Here is a 22,497-nt window from a genome sequence, read left to right on the forward strand (position 1 = left end):
TGGAGGCTGGTACGATTGCAGCATTGAAGAGGCATTTGGATAGGTATATGAATAGGAGAGTTTGGAGGGATATGGGCTTGGTGCTGGCAGGTGGGACTAAATTGGGTTGGGATATCTAGGGGTAAATGTAGGGGATTTATTTTAGGTGGGATATTCTTTTGGGTTGGTGTGGTCTTGTTGGGCCAAAGGGTCTGTTTCCATGCTGTACATCTCTATGACTCTGCATCCTACTCAATTCCAAGCTGAGTTTCCAACGGCATAAATGCCCCATTGTGAAGACTTTGTTTTTGTGGACTTATCTGGAGTGGTTCTTCAAATACTCACAGCAAACTTTCAGTGACAAAGTGAGGACTGCAGATGCTGGAGATCAGAGCTGAAAATGTGTTGCTGGAAAAGCGCAGCAGGTCAGGCAGCATCCAAGGAGCAGGAGAATCGATGTTTCGAACTCGGCACTACCTTCCTAACCTGCAATCTCCTTCCTGACCTCTCCGCCCCCATCCCTACTCCAGCCTATCGCCCTCACCTTAACCTCCTTCCACCTATCGCATTTCAAACACCCCTCCCCCAAGTCCCTCCTCCCTACCTTTTTATCTTAGCCTGCTTGGCACACTTTCCTCATTCCTGAAGAAGGGCTCATGTCCGAAACATAGATTCTCCTGCTCCTGTGAATATTTGTAATTTACTTTAACAAGACAACTAAGAAATCATTGGATTGGTGGTAACTGGCTTGCTTTGCTGTGAACCACCCAACCTGTATGTAAGTCGCCATAGTCTTACTAGACTGTAGAGCTGCTCTTATTTGGAGAGAGATGTCTGGTGGTGGATTAACCTGAGGGTCAGCAAATATCAAGGGGATAGATTGAGAAGTTGTGTTATTCATCATAACATCAGCTAGTATGGGAATTGAATACTTTTGGCATCGCTCTGCGTTGCAAACCAGCTAGCCAGCTAACTGAACTAAACCATGCCATTGAGACATTAACAAGCATTTTGTCCAGCATTACATTCCATGTAAGATGATCTTGATTAGGCAAAACTAATTCTGAATATGATCTTTCCTTATTTGAATTTCTGGAGAACATGCAAAATACAAAAAGTGACAGGGGTGTGAAATAATTAGAAGTAATTCCTGGGTTGACTGTGTTCCGTACCTTTTCCTTTTTCCTCCCTCTGTTTGAATATACTCTGCTGTCATGCTTACTGAGAAATACTCCTCCCACGGAGTGTATAGAAATTGAGATCCCACGCATGTAATGCGGCAAAATGGTTCCTTTTGGTGATACAAAATACTTATCCAATGTGATTTTGATCACCACTGCGACCAATTGTCAAGCTATATGCTTTATTTAAGAGGCCGGTAGTTCCTCAATTTGGTTATAATGTAGTTTGCGTACCCGTATTGTAGCACGTAACTTTGTATCTTTGTATTCCTGTTCTGCCACACAGTTATCTTCACACCCTTGAATATTTGCGTTGAGTTCATTTATGGGCATTCTCTTGGCCTAATGATAAAAGCATGAACTACACAGGTCACTTGACATTCTTTGCATGCCTTTGCTACAGCTTGTGTGTGCAGTGGGCATAATGATATGAGCCAGTGAAGCTTTATCGCAAGAAATAGCCTCTGTTTACCTCTACACTTGTCAAAATGGAACAAAATTATCAAAACTAGGCCACGCTCTGAAGCCACAAACTTGGTTGGTTAGGAACTGAAAAAAACTGATCAATTGTTGCAAAATTTTGTAGGTGGAATTGATTGGATTGTATTTTTAATGCACAACATTCCCTGTTTCCTTTTTTAAACTGTGATTTTGAATTATCGTCATGTGCTGTTATACCGGACTGCTGCTACCTGCACTGTCTGGAGTTCAAAGGTGTGGATCATAGTTTATTTTAAAAATTACAGATAAAGTGTCAGGCTTTGCCTCACATGAGGAGACTTGGTGGCTGAAAGCTCTTCGAGAAGCTAATGTATAGAGGTATTTTGCAGGGTTTTGTTGTGGCTGACTTGATTCTCATTGATGTCTTGAATCTCGCGATGGAAGAATAGCACAAAATTGAATTGTAGTCTTGAACTCTCTTTGCCATGTTTTATATTTCTGACATTAAGTTGAATGCAATTTTGAGGCTGTAGAGATTGAGATGGAGTGATGGAGATGAAAGGTTTTCTTTTAATTTTCCAGGAGAGGTGATCTGAAATCATTTGCTCTACTAGATTTTACCTTTTGAGGGGGGAAAAAAAAAGTCTGCATGCTGCTTCTGGTTTATCTTGTAGGTTATTGGTTTGAACAGTAACTATTTCAGTTCTGTGTGAAATAGAGTTTTCCACTGCTGCTGTGCTTCAGAACAAACCATGTAAATATAGTCCTATGTGTAGAGTTTCTATTAATCCTGTAGTCATGGGCCCCGCAAATACATTAAATGCTGCCTTTGATGAATAAGTGTTACCTTTTTGAGCAAAGGTTAAGAATCTGGTCGTACTTTTCTTTTGCTCTGGTAGTACCACCTTCAGTTGATGCTGGGGTGTTCATCTTTGGATATATTCCAGTTTTGAAATGAAGGGCAAATTCCCATCTTTTTGTTTTGACAGTACTTGTTCCTGAATCTATTGCATTGCTAAAGTTTGTACATGTACTTCGCTAAAGATATTGTTACAAATGTGAGGTGTTACAAGATGGCAGCTAAGTGGTTAGCACTGCTGCCTCACAGCACCAGGGTCTCTGGTTCGATTCTGCCCTTGTATGACTGTGTGTAGTTTGCACTTTCTCCCCGTGACTGCATGGATTTTCTCCAACAGCCCAAAGAAGTGCAGGCTAGGTGGATTGGCTATACTAAGTTACCTATAGTGTCCAGCGATGCAAAAGGTCTGGGGTTAGCCATGGAGAATGCAGGGTTATGGGGCCAGAGTCTGGTTGGGATGCCCTTTTGGGTGGTCAGTGTGGATTTGATGGGCCAAATGGCCTGCTTTTGCACAAAGGTGGTTCAATCATTCTAAATAGGAGTAATGAAGCAAGTCATTGAATCTCCATTTTGCCTGACAACAAGTTTACCTCTGGGAACTGGAGGCTCAGCCCAGGTATAGTGCTGATGAAATGCACATGCCAGGTTTAACACCAGAGAATAAAGGTTGTTTGTGTTGCAAACTGTCTCCCAGGAGCATTGAGAACTGGTTAATTCTGCCATAAGTGGGAGGAGCAGTCATTTGGGGTGAACCATGCTGCTCGAGGTTAGTTTGGGATCTCTCTGAAGATTTGAGGGAAACTGTTTTGGAAAGTTGCTGGTCACTACAAATCCAACTGAAAGCTGGGAGTAACCTTTGGCTTAAAAGAACTTCAATTTTATGACAATAGTACTATAAACACAGTATATCATGCGCTTACGTGTCATAGTGAAATGCTGATGAGAGCTCTATTTTATGAAATTTTAGAGTATTAATTTTGAAGTAAGTGATATTTGTTGTAATATTACTTTTACTTTGCTATAGTAATTCTTAAAACTTGGATGTCTTGAGCAATTCCATGATATTGGTCACTGCAAATTCCAAATAGTGGTAAAAATGTCATTTTGGGTGAATAATGCTGACGTTTTGAACCCTGGCTTTGCTCCTAAAAATGATAATGTGGTACAACATAGTCTCTCGGGTAGTAGTGTGGGTCAGATTATAAGCGCGTGATTCAAGAAAACGCTGCACCTCAGGTTTGCCCACCCTTTTGCATCAGGGTCAAGTTTGAACTTTTCTCTTGCTTGGGAACAAGTGACCAACATCTGAAAGGCTAGGTCTACCCCAACAGGAAACACAAATCTCAAAAAAATTGCAAAGCAATAAACGGAATTTTAAATGAATTAATTTTAAAAAGGCATTTTAAAGAGGTGTCAGTCAACACAGTTAACCAATAAAAATGCTCTAGGTTGAGCAGCAAAGCCAGAGGGAGGCCCCAAATACTGATCACCATGGAAGCAGCTTGGAATCGGGGCCAAATTAAGAAGTTGGATTTTAGTAACATCAACCTCATGTTACTCTGATAGTATACGATCCAAGTTGGCCTCCCTGGAATTCTTTCAAAACTAGGGTTGAAAGCAGTTTGCTTCTCGCTTTTGTAATCTGTCCTTTACTTCCCTGGTCCCTTGAGGCTGCCATTAATCCTGCTCCAGACACACTTGCCATGTTTCTAGGACTTCAACTATTACCCTGATTCAGCAACAGCCTCAAGGAGCACCTCCTTGCAGAGCCTCTTCCAGTTGCATGTAGTTTGACCCCTCGGGTAATCGCATTGTAGCTCATGGGCTGCCGATTGACAACCTCGTGATAGCTGTGTTGATGTAAATCATAGGTACAGACATAGTTTTCAATGAGTGTAGCTCTGAATTTGGTTGCAAATAAGGTTGAATTCACCTTTCCATTTATGTATTTGGTTTGAATGAGCTCAAAGATCAGTTGTATCTCAATGCCAAATCGAAGCCTAAGTAAACCTCGTCTCGCTGCCCCTACTTCATGGTTAAAAGTAACTATAAAAGGACCAGTTAGTCTTTCATCAGTACTTAACAATACAAAAACTGTACAATTATTTTAGGCAGCCAGCCACCCCACCCACACTCTTTTTTATAATTAAAGAAACAATGTATGGAAGAATGAGTAGTGCAGCTGAGTAAAAATAGCACACTGACCTTCTCACTTTAGTTTGATACAAGTGCTTTTGCGGTGGAAAGTGAAACGTTGTTATAATGTTTTTCTTGTGCTGTTCAGTTCACAGAAACAATAACTGGCACTTCCCATTCTCAGGAATTGAGAATCCATAATCTGAATAGAGGATAACTGTTTCTACTTACTCCTTTTGAACCAAACAGAATGAATTCGGGCACGTGTTTGGTAGAGAAACAATTTTTCAACTTTACTTTTTTTAAATATACTTTTTTAAGGAAAGATCTAGATTACTTCACAATGTTAACTTTTTTAAGCATATCATGTTTTGAGTGTTTTTATTGCAGCATTTTCCAAGGTGCTGACGTTGGGAGCTGTTTGTTCTTCAAGCATGTTAAAAAAGCAACTTTCCTGATTTTTGTCCCATGAAATGGAGACATGTAAAGTATAAATAATATATTTTAAGTGATGTTCTTTACCAAGCTGTTTACACAGGGTGGCACATTCTTCTCTGCACCAAAGTACAAAGGCGTCATCCATGAGCTGGCTTTTCGACCCATCTCTTGTGACTTGGAAATGATAAAAGGAGGCATCATACATTGTAAAACAATTTTTAAGTTGAAGTAGCCAGTCTCTATTTAATCCAGTGTAGGAACTCCCAAGAAACACTTGAATGTACAATAAATCTATTTTTCTAAGACTTTAATCATTATGAATAAAACTAACCATGAATTTGTTTATCAAATTGTCAAGGGTACTTTGTGTTTAAATGCTGTGTCAGTTCAGGAAATTGTGGTATCGTTATGTTGTGAAGGAAGCGAAGTGTAACATTTTGAAGGCTCCTATTTGTTTGTCAGGCATTCAGCCAGTCAATTCTTTACAAATCTCCATGTTCTTTCATCTCCCTCCAAACGTTTTGTTTTTTCTGTACAGCTATGGAACTTGTGAATCAGCCAGTTTCCTGTTGCTGTTTAATGTTGGACATTTTCTTTTTTTAAAAAAAAAGTCCAAAAGCTCAGTTCCCAGGTTGCTGTCTTTGTGTTTCTCTACCAAACACGTGCCCGAATTCATTCTGTTTGGTTTATCAGTTTATATATTTATCAGTTGGTGGAGGCACCGGTTGGGGAGAAAGCATTGGATCACTAACTTATTAATGATTGGTTAATGAAGTACAAATCTAGGAATTTTTTTAGTAGATCAGAGCTAGACAGATACAGAGCAGAAAATGGATTTGAGTAATCTACTGAAACAGTAGATTCGATCATCAATTAATCTACTAGTGTTGGGTAACCAACAACAAGATGGCTGCCTCGTGCCAGTAATGTCTCAATGCTGTGCCAGGTGCTTTCTGACAGGATGTGCTTGTGACGGCAAACAAAAATGAATAAAATTGTGGTCTGTTGTGCGTAGTATTTCTGGTTCAACCAGTCTGTGGGCCTACAGCAACCCCGAATTTACAGTTTGGGGTTCTGCACCCACCTTTCCAAGAATTGGTGAATTCTGTTTTTCTTCTTGCTTTCTTTCAAGTTGATTTCTGATTTCCCTCTGTTTTACCTGACTTCATTTGATTACACATCATCTTCTGTTCTGCTTATTTTGGAAAAGTGGAGTGACTCCATTCTGCTGGACTTGTTATGGCATTCTGAATAATTGATTTCAGTGAGCTGATGTTCAAGAATTGGACTCCACTCTGCAAAGTGCTTATGTGGGTAGTACCGTCTTTGTTCATGGCAGCTGCTGATCTGTTGTAGCTATGTTTTTGTGCGTGTGGTCTTAGCAATGGTGCTGACGACAAACTCAGCCAATATAATGTGCTAAGGAAGGATTTGAATCTGGATTCGGTCTGGAATTCTGCCACCTCGTGATAATATCTCAGGGTATATCTTCTCTGTATCAAACGCATCATCGTCATCATCCAATTAGACATCAGATGGACATCTATTTTTGTTTTGTTCCTTCCTCATCCCTTCCTATTGATACTAATAGGGCCAAAAATACCCTGCTATGGTTATTCAACTTTTTATCCTGTTACCACAGAAATAGATATTTTGATTTGGATTTTTGCTTTGGGGGACAGTTTAAAATGAACAGTGGCTTTTCCCATTTCTTTGCCTGAACCTTTGCATGCAGATCATGATGAATAACTTGCTATAAAGATTAATATATATTTTCCTTTTGAATTTGTGGTCCTATCTTTACTATTGGGAATGTAAGCAGCCTTGCATTGGGAAAGCTAATGGCTGAAATGCTGGTATGTTATATTTAACCACCAGACCATCTTGAAGTTGTCAATTAATTGTGCATTAACTTTTGTACTAAATCTTAGGCAAGTATAGGTGCTTTATTCTCATGTGATGGTTGAGTGATTAAGTTAATAACTTGAAGAATGCGATCTTGAATCCCATGGTGACAAGGTGATGAATTTATTATCAGATTTTTTTATTTCTTTAAAATAATCAGTAATGTGAAAGTTGTCAGAAAGTGCTGCTTCAATGAAAATATGCACTGCTAGTTCTTTCTTTTCTTTTGATTTTTATTGGAAGTGATTCTTCTGGTTTTAAATTCTTAACATCTGGATAACATTGTCCGTATCAGCTGAACATTGGGTGACCCCCTCCTCCCTCTGAATGGGATGTTTATGGGCTCAAGTTGAGGTTCCACTGCAGTATGGAGGTAATGCTGCATTCAGTGTTGTCCTCTCTCTGGTAAGATGTTAAACTGAGGTTTTACCGTTTCCTTTAGTGGATTTAAGAGGCCATGAACTACTACTTAGAAGAACAAGGAAGTTATCCCTAGAGACATGGCCAGATCCCTCCAATCAAGATTAGAGAAACATCAAATCTGGTTATAAAAGGATTAATAATTGTAGGCGTTTCTTCCATCTCCTAAAGTCACTGACATTTCAGCATTTGCATACATGGCTGTTGAATGAACTGACAGACCAATCTTGTGTGCTTCTCAAAACCTTTCCCACCATGCTCTGTCAACTTTTGAACAATCTGTTTTATTTTGCTTGAAAACTGCTTTTTTTTTGTTTATTTAATTTTTTAAAAAATTTCACTCACTTTCAAATTTTGGATAATTAGTGTCTTCTAAGAATTCTGATTTTCATTTTGAAAAAAATCCGAATAATCGTGCCTTGCTGCTCTACAGGTTATCGCAAAATGTATTTGTTAGAACCAAAAATAATTTATCTGACTTCATTGCTATCCAACCTGAAGGCAAACAACACTAGGTTCCTTCAGTAACAGGAGAATAATTCTTCTAGCTGTTGTAATGTTAAATGATTAAATGGGAATATCTCTCTGGACATTAATGTAATGTTAATGAGTTAAACTGCACTATCTTTGGGTCGGAATGACAGTCAAGCAAGAATGTGAATGACCCACACTCCAATTAGACAGTCATTTGCTACTCTCCCTTGCTATTGTCAAGTTAAACTATAGTTTAATCTCTTCCATTTAGAAATGCTTTCTGGCCAGAGGTATGTCATGCCCACATTGTCTTGGGGAATCACTGAGTCAGGAAATCTCTGCATAACAACTACCCAGAATTAAGGCATTAACACTTGTATTATCTCAGATGATCTCATCCTACCATTGTACCTGGGGTAATTTATGACTGAGTAACTGGGGGTTGTTTCGAGTGGCATATGAGTGGGGGAGCAGCCAGAGCATTTGTAGGCTCTGCTAACTGACCTGTATAAAGGGGATGTGTTTTCTTTGTTTGGTGCCTCACTTTGACTCCCCCTCCGTTTGCAAGAGAGATCAAAGCGGGTCACCTGGCTTGTACAAGCTTTAATAAACTTTTAATTTGAGCATCTCGTGTGCAAACCCTCAGGAAAAGAACCTAGCATAATAAGTCACTTGTAACAAAACCATTGAAAAGGGAGGATATTTAACTTGTGCATCTTTAAACTATATCCTTTCAAAGCCTCAAACACTCCCACTCTTAATGAGTAAGTCAGTTGAAAGGCCAGTGGTTTAACATGTGTATGATGAGTGTTAAAAGAATATATAGACACTGTAAACAAAATTCTGAAGATCAAAAGTCCTGATCTCTAGATGGAAAGTTCCTTCTCTGTGTCAGTTTGATGGTTTATGAGGTACTTGTCCAAATTATTTCAAGCTTCCTGGGTGTTTTGACATTTTACTCCGATGCAGGCTCTGGAAGTTCTCAGTACACTTGGCACTTTCAGCTGCAAAGAGATGTGCTTTTTCAAAAACCAAAATTAATGAGTTGCCAGGCAGAATTTCCTCAACTTGAAAGATTCTTTGTGACGTTCAGTCTTGACTTTTGTTTTGCTTCAAAAAAGCACCCTCATAATGCAACTTTTTTTTTTAGAATTAAGTTACAAAAAGTACTTACAAAAGCAAAATGCTGCAGTGGGTGCTAAAGAAACTCAGAAGGTCTGGCAGCAGATTCTTCAGATTCTGGGATTGGGTAGCCACATTAGTGAATGAGATGGGTTTTAACCACCTTTAGTTATTTAATTGACATCATGTCTGATGTTTTTCTTCTGGATTTTCCTAACTCTGTAAATACCACAGCTTGTGTATCTGAATTTCTTGTCATCTAAAATACTCATAGTGTATGCTGCTATCTTCAGAATATTGCATCACATGTAAGGGTGACTCTTGGATTTAGTGGCTTAACCATCTGTCATCTTCAAATTTTGTTTCCGGTGTTTTAATTGGATGAGAAAACTGCTGCTACATCTTGAACACTGATCTGCAAATAATTCAAGCTGTTGAAACCCTGGTTTATTGGCCCCTGGAAAGGAACTGCAAAAACTAAAATTAGCAGTAACTTCTATTTTCACTTGGTTGCTTAGTTTCACATTTATCTTGTAAATCATTTGAACAAATGCTGTTGAAAGTTTCTGAAAGATCAGGTTGCTTTTTTAGTATTTTTGAACTCTTTAAAGTAGATAGAATTCTACCATTAACAACCTTGTGAGGTGGATGCCTTGTGGGATAATAACAGTGTACCTACCTCTGAGCCAGAAGTTTAGTTCAAGTTCCACCCACTACAGAGATGTTATGATATGTAAAACATTGTAAATAAAATATCATCATTCCAACAAATTGATGATGGCTGTGTCCATCTTGCCTTGATTTATACATGAGGCTTGCAAGGGAAGTTGAACGTGTATAGATTTGAAATGGAAATTTAATTCTGTGTCTGATTGCCAAAATTGTCATGTTAAACATGAAAGACTGCAAGATTAGTAAACAATTTGGCTTAATGTGCCATGTTGTTGTTTATACTCTGTTTTCACAATCCAATGTAAGAACATTAAGCAAATAGCAAGAAGATTAGGTCTTTTCATCCCTTGAATGTGTTTTGTTGTTGAATAAGATTATTGGTGATATGAATGTCTCATTTGCATTTACCTGCCTCCAGCCCCCAAAACTTATGAATCTATATATTTAATCCTTCATATGAAATGGCCATCGCTGGCCATTTGTTACTCATCTATGTTGTGGTTCTGTTCGCCGAGCTGGAAGTTTTTGTTGCAAACGTTTCGTCCCCTGGCTAGGCGACATCATCAGTGCTTGAGAGCCTCCTGCGAAGCGCTGCTTTGATGTTTCCTCCGGTGTTTATAGTGGTCTGTCCCTGCCGCTTCCGGTTGTCAGTTTCAGCTGTCCGCTGTAGTGGTCGGTATATTGGGTCCAGGTCGATGTGTTTGTTGATGGAGTTTGTGGATGAATGCCATGCCTCTAGGAATTCCCTGGCTGTTCTCTGTCTGGCTTGCCCTATGATAGTAATGTTGTCCCAGTCGAATTAATGTTGCTTGTTGTCTGCGTGTGTGGCTACTAAGGATAGCTGGTCGTGTCGTTTCGTGGCTAGTTGATGTTCATGTATGCGGATTGTTAGCTGTCTTCCTGTTTGTCCTATATAGTGTTTTGTGCAGTCCTTGCATGGTATTTTGTACACTACTCATGTTGGGTATCGGGTCCTTGGTTCTGGTGAGTTGTTGTCTGAGCGTGGCTGTTGGTTTGTGTGCCGTTATGAGTCCTAGGGCTTGCATTAGTCTGGCTGTCAGTTCCGAGATGCTCCTGATGTATGGTAGTGTGGCTAGTCCTTTTGGTTGTGGTATGTCCTCGTTCCGTGGTCTTTCTCTTAGGCATCTGTTGATGAAGTTGCGCGGGTATCCGTTTTTGGCGAATACCTTGTATAGGTGTTCCTCTTCTTCTTTTTGCAGTTCTGGTGTAATGCAGTGTGTTGTGGCCCTTCTGAATAGCGTCCTGATGCAGCTTCGTTTGTGTGTTGGGGTGGTTACTTTCATAGTTTAAGACTTGGTCTGTGTGTGTGGCTACCCTGGACAGTTGCATAAAACATTTTTGTACTTTACACTCCATTCCACTTGCAATAACAAATTAATATGCCAAATGTTTTCCTGTTACGTTTTAACTGCCATTTCCTGTCTGATAAATCTTTTATTCTTAAATTAATTTAAGAATAACTAACACTTTTTTTTTCAGTACAATGCACAACCTCCATAACCTTATTTTCTTAGTGTCATTCTCTGTCCTAAATTTAAGCTAAATTTTCTATTTCTGTGTTGCCATTTAGACTAGTTAGTCTGCGAAAGCAGTCAAATGCCACCAATATATTAGGAATCATGGGGATTCATATCTGGGACTGTGTGAATAGCGCCTCCATGATGTAAGAGAATACCCAATTGAAAAATTTGGAGAAGGATTAGGGCTTCAGGATCATAAGACCACATGTCATATAGAACCTTCTGAAATATACCGAACTAGTTGTTTGAACATACCAACAACTCTGTATCCTCTCCAAAACTAGACTAACCAAATACAAGATTTTGACAGCTGTGATGAACCCCAACAGTCAGGAATTGCAACATTAAAGAAGCTTAACAGTCAGATTTGAAAACGTGGCACCAGAAGTTGCAGAATTTAATAAGAGACAATTGAACTCCAAACCTGCTCCACGAACATGAACCATCCTCATTTAAGGCATTGGCTGACCCAATAAGACAAAGGTACCCTGTTAAATGTCCATTCATTACCCCCTCAGCTGATAGTTTGGAGGAAGAATGATTGTGACTGCAAGACCTATTAATGTTGAGCTTTGTACCATTCTTTTGGAATGTAATACAGTTGTTTGAATATATGGATGTCTTGGTAATCGCTCCAAGGATAGACTAAACAATGTACAACAGCCAGTAATTTATCTCTTGATCACTCCTCGTTGAATGAGAGCCATCTGCATAACCTGCTCCATAAAGGAATGCTGAAAAGAACTTGGAAAAACCTTAGGAAATGACATCAGATACGGTTTTATAGAAAAATAAACTGAGGGTTAGAACTGCTTTGGCCTTTTTAGGCTTTAAATTGCCTTGAAACTATCCTCTAACAGAAGTGAAAGTGCTACCAATGTCAAGCTAACATTAGTGTGGCAAGTGTTTTCTAAAGCTTATTTCAACTAAAGCAGTAATTTTAAGCAACAAACCAAAACGTTTCCATTTAGTTGTAAATGAAACAGTTTGTACTCCCCATGTCTCTCTGTTCATTTTGTGTTGTGATACACTAATTCCTCATTAAGTTTTTTATAATTGTAGATTAGATTTCTGTCCATCAAAGTGATGATCTTCTGTAGCCTTGTGATGACAATTCGAGATGTGTTTAACTTCAACTTTATCTCTGCAGACGCTATTTTTCTTTTCAAGTATTTAAGTACAAGTGTTGGTGCTGTATTAAATAAAATTTCAAAGATATGCTTTAACTGTGCTTTACTGGTAATTATTACAGGCCTCGCCCTGCAAAAAAGAATGGTGTTTGGACTTTGCCCATACATTGTAAACACCGTCTGGGCTTTGCTGGGTGACGTGTCAATGTTTTTCTTTTAATTCACTTGTAAGTTCCTAGTAGGGAAGTTGGTAGTTAACATTTGAGAACATCTAAAAGAAAAGTTTGTTAACTTTTTAGTATGATTCTCTTTTAGAACTGTTCAATTTTTTTTAGAAAAACTGAAGTGCTGTAGCTGTTACATAACTGAACACAGTTGCTATTTTACATGTAGCAAAATCCCACATCTAACAGTTAGATGGTGGCTTAGCTATTTCTGGTTTGGGGGGTCGAAAGTCTTACCAAGCTTGCATTCTGGGTCTTCAACTAGTGCTATTGATGAGGTGTAAATTCTATGTCTGAAATATCTTCAACGTGTGTTTGCATAGTCAATGTATGCCAGGGTGTAATGCTCAATCTCTGGAACAGAGTACTCCAGCTGCTGAAATAATGCACTTTTCAATGACAGTGAATGTGTTGCACAAGTTTAATATGACTAAGCCATAACAATGCCTACAGCAGGTCCTTTTTTCCAAGTCCAGAAACATAGATCTTGGTATGGCCACTCTCTCGTCGATGGTCTCCATATTTGTAATAGAATATGCATCAACATTTGTTGGCTCATGGGTTTTCCCTTTTTTTAATGTGTATAGAATAACCTATTTTGGTTATCTAGGTTTACTACTGTGCAGTAACTTAATCAGGTCCCTTTTAACTTGGTTGGAAGCAATGATTAAAATCTTGGCGGCGGCAGCAGCATTTAATATTTGGTGTGGGACATAAATTTTAATTAATAGAATAATCAGATCTAATTGGGACCTGTGTGAGTATCAAAAAGATGTAAAATGTTAAATTTTCTGCCTGGTGCTACTGAGATAAACCATTTCTCCTCCCCTTTTGGTCACTGTTGATTTAATTGTACTTTCTCTGGTGCTTGACAGTGACTTAGACCCTACATAAATATCATATTCCAAATTTCTTTAACTTAGGATACATGGGCTGGCCTGGTATAACAAAGTAAATATTTTGTAGACGAGCCTTTGCTCTCTTCTGAACTGTTACTTCAGCTTGCCATTAATTGGAGACTGAACCCAGCAAAAATGAGGACTGCAAATGCTGGAGATCAACATTGGGCCGTTGTCCAAAACGTCGATTTTTCCTGCTCCTCTAATGTTGCCTGACCTGCTGCGCTTTTCCAGCACCACTCGAATCTTGATTCTGGAGAATGAACCTGCAGACTGAAAAAATCATGTTTTTTTTTTTACCAGTTGCTTATTGTCATAACAAATGCTTTGAGTTAATGGCTTGAATTGTTAGTTATTAAAACCGATCTCAATATTAAGTATTAGATAGGTAAATAGAATATTTACCAAATTTAAAGCTGTTGGAAACTAATCCGATTTCAGAAGTTGCTATTGGGTCTGCTGCAATAAATTATATAATGAAAGAAACTAGCAATGAGTCTAAACATTTAATCTTGCTGATCATGTTGATGTATCATGTTGGTGGGCGGCACGGTGGCACAGTGGTTAGCACTGCTGCCTCACAGCGCCTGAGATCCGGATTCAATTCCCGCCTCAGGCGACTGATTGAGTGGAGTTTGCACGTTCTCCCCGTGTCTGCGTGGGTTTCCTCCGGGTGCTCCGGTTTCCTCCCACAGTCCAAAGATGTGCAGGTCAGGTGAATTGGCCATGCTAAATTGCCCGTAGTGTTAGGTAAGGGGTAAATGTAGGGGTTGCGCTTCGGCGGGTCGGTGTGGACGAAGGGCCTGTTTCCACGCTGTAATGTAATCTAATCTAATCTATTCATACGTATTTGATATTGGACTATTCAATTGGAACAATATTGTGATAATCTTAATTTGGACAAACAAAGTTTAAATTAATATGGGCTGTCAATCACCTTTATTCAAACAAAGAAAATCTGTGTTATTTAGTAGAAGGGAACTATAGAATTGCAGCTATGGTTCAGAGGGACCTGCATGTCCTTGTCCTTGTCCTTGTAAATGAAATGTCACCATGCAGATATCCCAATTTCGGTTAGAAGGTAAACTGAATACTGGCCTCTTTAAAGGAAGGTGAATGGAAGAGAAACTTGGGGAAATCTTGCTACCTGTATAGCAACATGTAGTTTGGTAACCTTATTTGAGGTGAGACATTACTTTTACTGAAGGAAGTTTGGAGAAGCTTGATTGGCAGAGTCCTGGAATGAAGGGGTTGACTTTTGAGGAATGGCTAAAATTGGTTGGGTCTATACTCACTTGGAGACTAGAGAAATGAGGGATTATCATTTTGCAAAACATAATATCTGGGTTTTTTTATAGTATATATTGAGGGTATTTCATCTACCTTGGGAATCTAGAATTGAGGAACATTTTCAAAGTAAGGGTTTTTCCCCCTCATCTCTGGCTTAAATCAAGTTTCATCTCAGTTTCTAATCTTGAAATTCTCTTCTGCAGAAATCCACGGTTATTGTCTAACTCTGCCTTAAATGCATTCATATTTTTTGATTTGTAAGATAGTTATGGGGAGCTGAGTTAGGGCTGTGTTGGATCATTGATTCTATTGACTCCTCGTGTAGGCTCAAGGACCTTTTTAAATGGTGCATTCCTCCTCCTTTCTTGTGTTCTTGAAAGAGCAGAAATGCATTAATGGGTTCTCAACCTTCTTAAATGAACTTTCCTTCATCTTGATCACTGATCTCACTTTTTTTTCTAATTTTGAACACCTGTCAAAAGACCCCTCTATCTTATTCTTATTCCTGTGAATCTCTTGTATCCCTGCCTAATCTTTCATATACTTTCTAAACTACTGTCACCAGAATTGATTTGGAGATGCTGGTGTTGGACTGCGGTGTACAAAGTTTAAAAATCGCACAAAACCAAGTTATAGTCCAACATGTTTAATTGGAAGCACACTAGCTTTCGGAGCGTTGCTCCTTCATCAGGTGGTACCACCTGATGAAGGAGCGACGCTCCGAAAGCTAGTGTGCTTCGAATATAACCTGGTGTTGTGATTTTTAACTTTGTCACCAGAGTTGAGCACACTTCCAGTGGAGGGTAAACTGGTGTTTCATAACTTGCTTTACCTTAGACATCTATTTATAAAGCTCACTATTCCAAATGCCATTATAAAGTTTCTCAACTTTTTATTGCCATCTTTAATGATTTGTCTACAAATATAACCAGTCTCTCTGCCCTTCCACTCCTTGGAATTGCAACTTGATCTTCACATTGTCCCTTGTTCTTCCTGTAAGATTGTATCTCTTGATACTTTGCATTATATTTCATCTGTCATGTGCTCCTCAGCCATTGCCTGATTCCATCTTGAAGTTTATTGTTTTTGTCCTTGCAAATTTTGAAATGTGGCTAATAGCTGAGGGCACAGTTTTGAATAAGAATGATGCTTAAGTGTGGGAACCTAGAGGGAAGGCTGCAAGGTTCCTTCACCAGAAATCTGAAGCTAGGAAGTTTTGGACTAAGATTTTGTTATATAGGTACATGGATGTGTTGGTAGCTCATAATGAGGGTTTAAATTTTAATCTCGGCAAGATGTGTGGCTTTGTAGATGGCACTTCTAATTGTTATCTTTTATAATTCCATTTTTGTTTTTGTTTGGAGCTCTAGGTTCTGATTCTTTGGGCCTTCCCAGCTAGGAACACTTGGACTTGCTGTGATAAATGGGAATCTACCAGTTAACAGCATGGCCCAGATATCCAGTCGGAATGGATTCAAGCAGTCAGCACCTGCAACAGTTGGCTACTCTGGGAAGCGAGCTGTTGGCAAAGAGGAAGCCCTGCAAATGGAGGCTGAAGCCTTGGCTAAGCTGCAGAAGGAGAGAACCCAAAGTTTAAAGGAAGATCATCCTGTGCGGTCTGCCAGCAATGCACGTCAGAAATCTCCAAATACCATCCAAGAATATGACCTTATTCACTTTCCAGAGGCAGAAATCTCCAAGAAACGAGCTGCTGATGCTCTATCTGACCTAGATATAGAGAAACTAACTTCAGCTGAACTGGAAAAACTGCTTTTGGACAAAAATTTTGGACCTAAAAAAATAACTCGACCTCCTACGTTACCAAATACTCCTCTTGTAAGTCCATCGTTCTCAAGTCCGTTTTACAGTCAGGCACTATTTTCTGGGGGACAGTGGACAAGTGGAATACAGGTGCCTGTGGTCCAAACAAGTGCTTATCATGCAACACCAGTGACATACCCTAAACAGCCTGATCCATTTCAGAATGGTTTTGGTCCTAGTCCTGGACAGTCTTCATACCGACCTTCTGAATCGATATATATTGGTCTTCAAGGACATCAGTACATGCCTTTCCCACTCCAGTCTGCTACACCTGTACACCCTACAGGAGTTCTGCCACCTTATTCAACAGTACCACCTGAACTGGCAAAGTTATATGATAAAATAGCCAGTACATCAGAATACTTGAAAAACAGCAAGTCGAGCAACGATTTAGAATCATCCAATACGATGGTTCCTAAGTTGCCAGTTTGTGAAAACTCAAATGATGTTAGCAAGTTTGACTGGCTAGATCTTGACCCACTCAATAAAGCAAGGATTGAAAACCTGGAATTGTCGTACAGTTCAACAGATATTGAGCCAAAAGTAGATGCAGGCACTGTAGCTGCAGATCCTTGGGAGCAAGTGCTACAAAAACAAAGCCCATTGGAAAGTAGCTCACCTGACATTAGGAGTGAGGTGGCATCGTTCAACCAGTCAAGTGGGAAATCTGCGTCTGGCACTTCAGTGACACGTAGTTTATCTCTTAACCTACGGTCCACAAGTTCCCAGTTTTCTGACAGCATACAAGGACAGGGTGACCAATCTTCACAGGTAGGAGATTGAAACACACTATTTTGCATTATGCTTGTGTTTTCTATCTATTAACTGATATGCAAATATGCCTATGTTCTGAACATTTGTATTGTGATATGTTTGTCAAGTATTCTAAGGTGCATTCATGTTTAACAACTAATTGGGGTATAATTTGGTAGTTTTACAACTCTTCTTAACATTGCAAGAACATAAATGGAAGCAGGAATTGGCCCTTCAAGCCTCAAACAATCCCAGTTTTGTCTTTGGAAATTGATCAAATATTCAAAGATCCCTTGTGCACATGCTTGGTGAAGATGGTGTCAGGCTAACAAACAAAATTGTCAAAAAACTGCTACAGAAAATGCTGGAACTGCTTTTCTAATTCACACTGAAACCCTGGTCATCTTTTTTTCCTCAGTTTTTAGTTAGCTTTGGATTTTAATGACTTGAAAACATGACAATAATGCAGACTTAATCTGCTTTCTCCGAGCTCATGAATAAACTCCATAGATTTGTGACTCGTGCCTCATGCACTGTGGTTAAATCTCTCGTACCAACCAAAATATGGTCGATTTGAACTTGGCGCTGCGTTCAAATGGCATTACTGAGTTTGGGTTTCCTTTCAATGTGCATTATTCCATGCATGCATCTCCCTTTTGTCCACCAGAAAAAAATTGATATACCATAAGCAGGTAGGAATTCCATGACCAGGTTACATCCATCCATTTTGGAAGCTCTCTGGTATCTATGTAATTCTGTACAGTTCAGGGCCAAATGTCCCAATTGATTTTGTGACAAAAGCAAGTCATTTGCTTTAAAGCAAATGCAAAATGTTGCCAAATAAAAACACAATACTGGATGTACTCCAGCTATATGGCAGCATCTATGGATTTAGAAACCTTTTTCAGTGATGACTTCCATCAGAACAATCAGACAGATATGTTTGTCTACAATCGTGATTTTCCTCAAACACACTCGTACAACCGTTATGGCACGTTGGTGTCTAGCTATATTTGTTGCAAAGTAGACCAGATCTCACTAAATTTTATATGGTTAAATTTGATGCCAGAATTGTTTACAGAAGATGAGTTTTTTTTTGTGTGCCAACTGTTTGGGTTCCAGTCACACTGTCATAATGGAAGAAGGCCACACTTAAAGTAACTACAATTGTCTGCAACAGTCACACCACTGTATTTTGTAAACAGCAAATTCTTGTCATCTGTCGAGCACTCGAGCTGGATTTTCTCTAGTTCTGTTCCTTTGTCTATGACAGAAGCTTGCATATCAACTGGTAAATTTTATTTTGTATGTGTGGCATGTGGGCATTGCTGGCTGGCCAGTACTTACTGTCTGTCCCTAGTTGCCCTTAAGGTGGCAAGTTACCTTCACCTGCTGCAGATAGGCCCCAATGCCGTTCAGAGAGGGAGTTCCAAGATTTTCATCCAGTGAGTGAAGAAATGGCACTAATTTCCAAGTTAGGATGCTGGGTGGCTTGGAGGAAAACTCTCAGGTAGTGGTGTTCCCATGTATCTGTTGCCTTTGACCATCTAGATGGAAGTGATGGTAGCTTTGGAAGGTATTGTCGAAGGATCTTTGAATTTTTGCATTTTTGTAAATGACAGACACTGTTGCTACTGAGCAACAGTTCATGTTTGTGGATATGGTGCCAATCAAGTGGGCTGCTTTGTTCTGGATGGTATCAAGCATCTGAGTGATGTTGGAGGTACAGTCATCCAAGGTAGCGGGGAATATTTCATCACAGTGCTGGAGGTGAGTTACTTGCCACAGTATTCTTACCCTCTGACCTGCTCTTGCAGCTGCTTTGCTTAAGTGGCATGTCAAGTTGGGTTTCCGGTCAATGGTCATAGTCATACAGCATGGTAACACTTCCTATAGTTGAAGCAGTCAATGTCAAAGGTAATCCCAAAATAAACTAGTCCCACATGTCTGCTCCTGGTCCATGTCTCTCCAAAGCTTTCCTATTCCTGTATCTATCCAAATGGCTTTTAAAAGTGGTAATTGTACCCATATTCACCACTTGCTCAGGAAATTTTATTCCATGTGTGAGCCACCTTCTGTCTCTTTTTTTTTTCCCCTCCCCCACCTTTTAAAAATGTGCCCCCTCATCTTTAAATCCCCCATCCTTGAAAAAAGGCAACTACCATCAACTCTATAAAATCATGAGGGCTATAGATGGACTTCTTTTAGGTGAACTCCCAGGATGTTGATTTACATTTAGACTTTCCTTAACTAGAACTGACAGGTCATGCATACCTCTCACAACAGGAAATGCCAACTTGTAAGGTGCTTTGGCATGCAGCCAATATAATCTTTTGACAGTTCGATGCTGTAAAAAGTTGTTGTTTCTGACTTGAGCATTCAGTTGCCTTCTAAATGGATTTGCCCCCTGATTTTTACCAGGAGATTGCTGGTGAATCAATTCTGCAGTTATAATGGGATTTGCATTGTTTTGTAGAAGCAGAACCACTGAAAGGATAAGTTTGCACTCTGTGACCTTTTGCATTTTCTAATGTGACCCAACTAGAGATGAAATTGAGAAGCGTCCCCAGCATTTCCTGACTAATGATACACTTTTTTTAGTCAACAAACATTCCTTTCAACAAATGAGTCCTTCTTCCACAAGGGTATATTTCCTGTTTTGTTAAAGCCAGTTAACTTCAGACTGCTCAGAAAAGCACCATGAAAAATATACTTTGAATATTGTTCCAGGCAAATTTTTGTTTTTATGTTCATCTTTTCCACGGTTTATCCAAAGTGTCTAATTTCCTGTCATTACCATTTTTTAGCATTCCAGAGCTGCAACCAGCTGTTTCATTTTTCCCTCTTGGGGTGACACTGAAGTAGACACCACCATAACAACAATGTACAGTTCAAGAAGGATTCTTAATTCCTTTTGTACTTTGACATGTTAAGTATGTTGTGAATTGTCTGCAGTGCTGCTTGCAGAGCTCAGATGTGAAATCTAAGAGTTTTCCTTCTAGTGTTTTCAAACTGAATACATTAATAGTTAACTTTTTTTCTTGTAAATTTCTTCCACCATCAAAATTGATCACAACCAGATTAGGTGTAGCACAGATGTCAACATCCACTTGACTACCTCCTATCTCTGAAAGAGAAGTCTCTAGTCTTTTTTTTGATTTTTGCTTCTGACTACTTTGCAGCATATGTTGTATTCAAATAAGATCCAAGACTTTCAAAGGCAGTGCAATTACTCTGATACCCATTCCCATCTCTTCAGTTAGTCTTGCATTTCAATTTGAGAAATGTATTGGAATCTTTCACCTTTAGTTTTTCTTGGCCTCCTATTTTTGTACTTGCGTATAAATTACAAAGTAGGATTTTCTCAACGTAAGTCTTCATGCATAATGCCTTCATTATTAGCAATGCACATGAGTTAACATTGTTCTAGATTTGGTCAGGTTTCTTCTGGTGAATTGTAAAGCCCCTGTTTGTCACTTTACAGTTTTGCTGAGTAATACTTCAAGTCAGTATAGTGTCCCATATGATTACAATAGGTTCCAATTTAGATAATTATTCTCTAATGTGGCACTGAACAGATGATTAACCTTAAATGGCCGTTTACACTTGGTTTTATTGCAGATGAGATTAGCTATAGAATCATTAGCTACAGGTGAGATTAGCTACAGAAACAGACCATTTGGACCAACTTGTCCATGCTGACCAGATATTCTAAATTGATCCAGTCACTAGACTAGGAAGTCAAAATTTAGGATAATATTCTGCAAGGATTGACATCACCCTATCGAAGATAGTGAAGTTTGAGTTCATTAAAAAGTATGGAATTAAATATTTAAAGTGCCAAGTACCATTTTAAAAAAAAAAACCCATCTTGTTCACAATGAATGTCCTTCGGGGAGGATGCCTATGTGTGACTCAAGTCTCTCAGGCTCTTTAAATAGCCGAGTAAGCCACTCAAGAACAATTGGAGATGGGCAATAAATGTTGGCCCAGGCAGCAACACACACATCCCAGACTGAACACAAAAAGTTCTCTTCTCTCACAGTTTGCATGGTGGGGGTAGCCTCTTTTGCAATGACCATAATAGAGGTAGATATCCAGCATTTGTACTGCTTTAAAAACTCTGAATGCTTAACCTTCGAAAAATGAGAGAACTCATTAGTAATAGACAGTTAGTGTTTTCAGATATACATGTTCCGTTCAGTTAGTCTCTTCAACTCTTATTCCTAATAGTGACTGGCATTAGATGACTATTGAAACCTAGTTTCTTACATAAATTTGCCAGTCTCTGCCCTTGTATTCAGTTTTAGAAATGTGCGTGATATTCACACCATAGTAGGAAACCATTTCATGTCTATTTTATTTTCTTTATTGTGACATATCTTTCTTTCTTTTCTCACCTTCCCCACTCCAAAACATGGATATAACTGCGGAAACTGAAGAGTTATTGTTCTTGGTTATTCCTTTGTCACTCCCAGCAGTATTTGTTCTCTGTTACAGAAATCTGGGGATGTGCTGTGCTTTCTGAAGAGTCTGGGGGAAGGAAGAAGCTTACAAAAACAAGTGATTTAGTTTTTAAGACTGCACATGTAGAATGAGGCTATTCCCCATAACAGTTCAGTGTATTTGAAGAGCTGTAGCATGTAAAGGTTTTTGATATATTCTTGCTGTGAATAGTAGAAGTTGACCTGTCCTTCCTGAAGTAGTTGCCAGGAACGTTGCTTTCTGACCTGAGGAACTTTACAAGTGTTAGGGAGACGTGCATTATAGATAAACTGTTCTGTTACATGCAGCAGCTTTTATGCTGAAAACAGGAAATTTTGAGGCTTTAGTAGGAAATGAGGAAGCACAAACATTTGAAGCAAAGCCAGTTTCTTTTCATAAGTGAATTTTGCTGCAAGCATTGAGTCTGCAGACTGGAATGTCAATTGGTGAGACTGCTGAAGGTTAAAAAGTCAAATTCCCATTAATGGAATGTTCTCAAATGGGTCATTTGACATCAATCGCTTTGTCTCCAGTATAAACTCTCATTTTGTTAAACCATCAAGGCTGCATTTAACTTGTCTGAGGAATAGCCAGGCTATTTTAAACATCTAGTAAAACTACCCTTCTGTTTTGTAACCGACCTATTCTCTGCTCACTGAAAACTGTAGATCATGCATCCTTTTCTGACATCTGAGAAGATGGACAATTAAGCTAACCAGTGGTTGTA

At 39.1% G+C, this 22,497-nt stretch overlaps 1 protein-coding gene across 1 annotated transcript in view; it reads left to right on the plus strand.

Moving 5' to 3' along the window:
• The window catches only part of pik3c2a (phosphatidylinositol-4-phosphate 3-kinase, catalytic subunit type 2 alpha), a 134,253-nt gene that overhangs the window by 18,214 nt on the left and 93,542 nt on the right, over positions 1-22,497 (plus strand). The window contains 1 exon segment of the mRNA XM_087996869.1: positions 16,082-17,303. Within this exon segment, the coding sequence (XP_087852995.1) occupies positions 16,158-17,303 (1,146 nt within the window). The 5' untranslated portion in view covers positions 16,082-16,157.

This window comes from Chiloscyllium plagiosum, unplaced genomic scaffold, assembly GCF_037043375.1.
Source record: "Chiloscyllium plagiosum isolate Xiang-an unplaced genomic scaffold, Cpla_swu_hap1 HiC_scaffold_18, whole genome shotgun sequence".
Lineage (NCBI taxonomy): Eukaryota > Metazoa > Chordata > Chondrichthyes > Orectolobiformes > Hemiscylliidae > Chiloscyllium > Chiloscyllium plagiosum.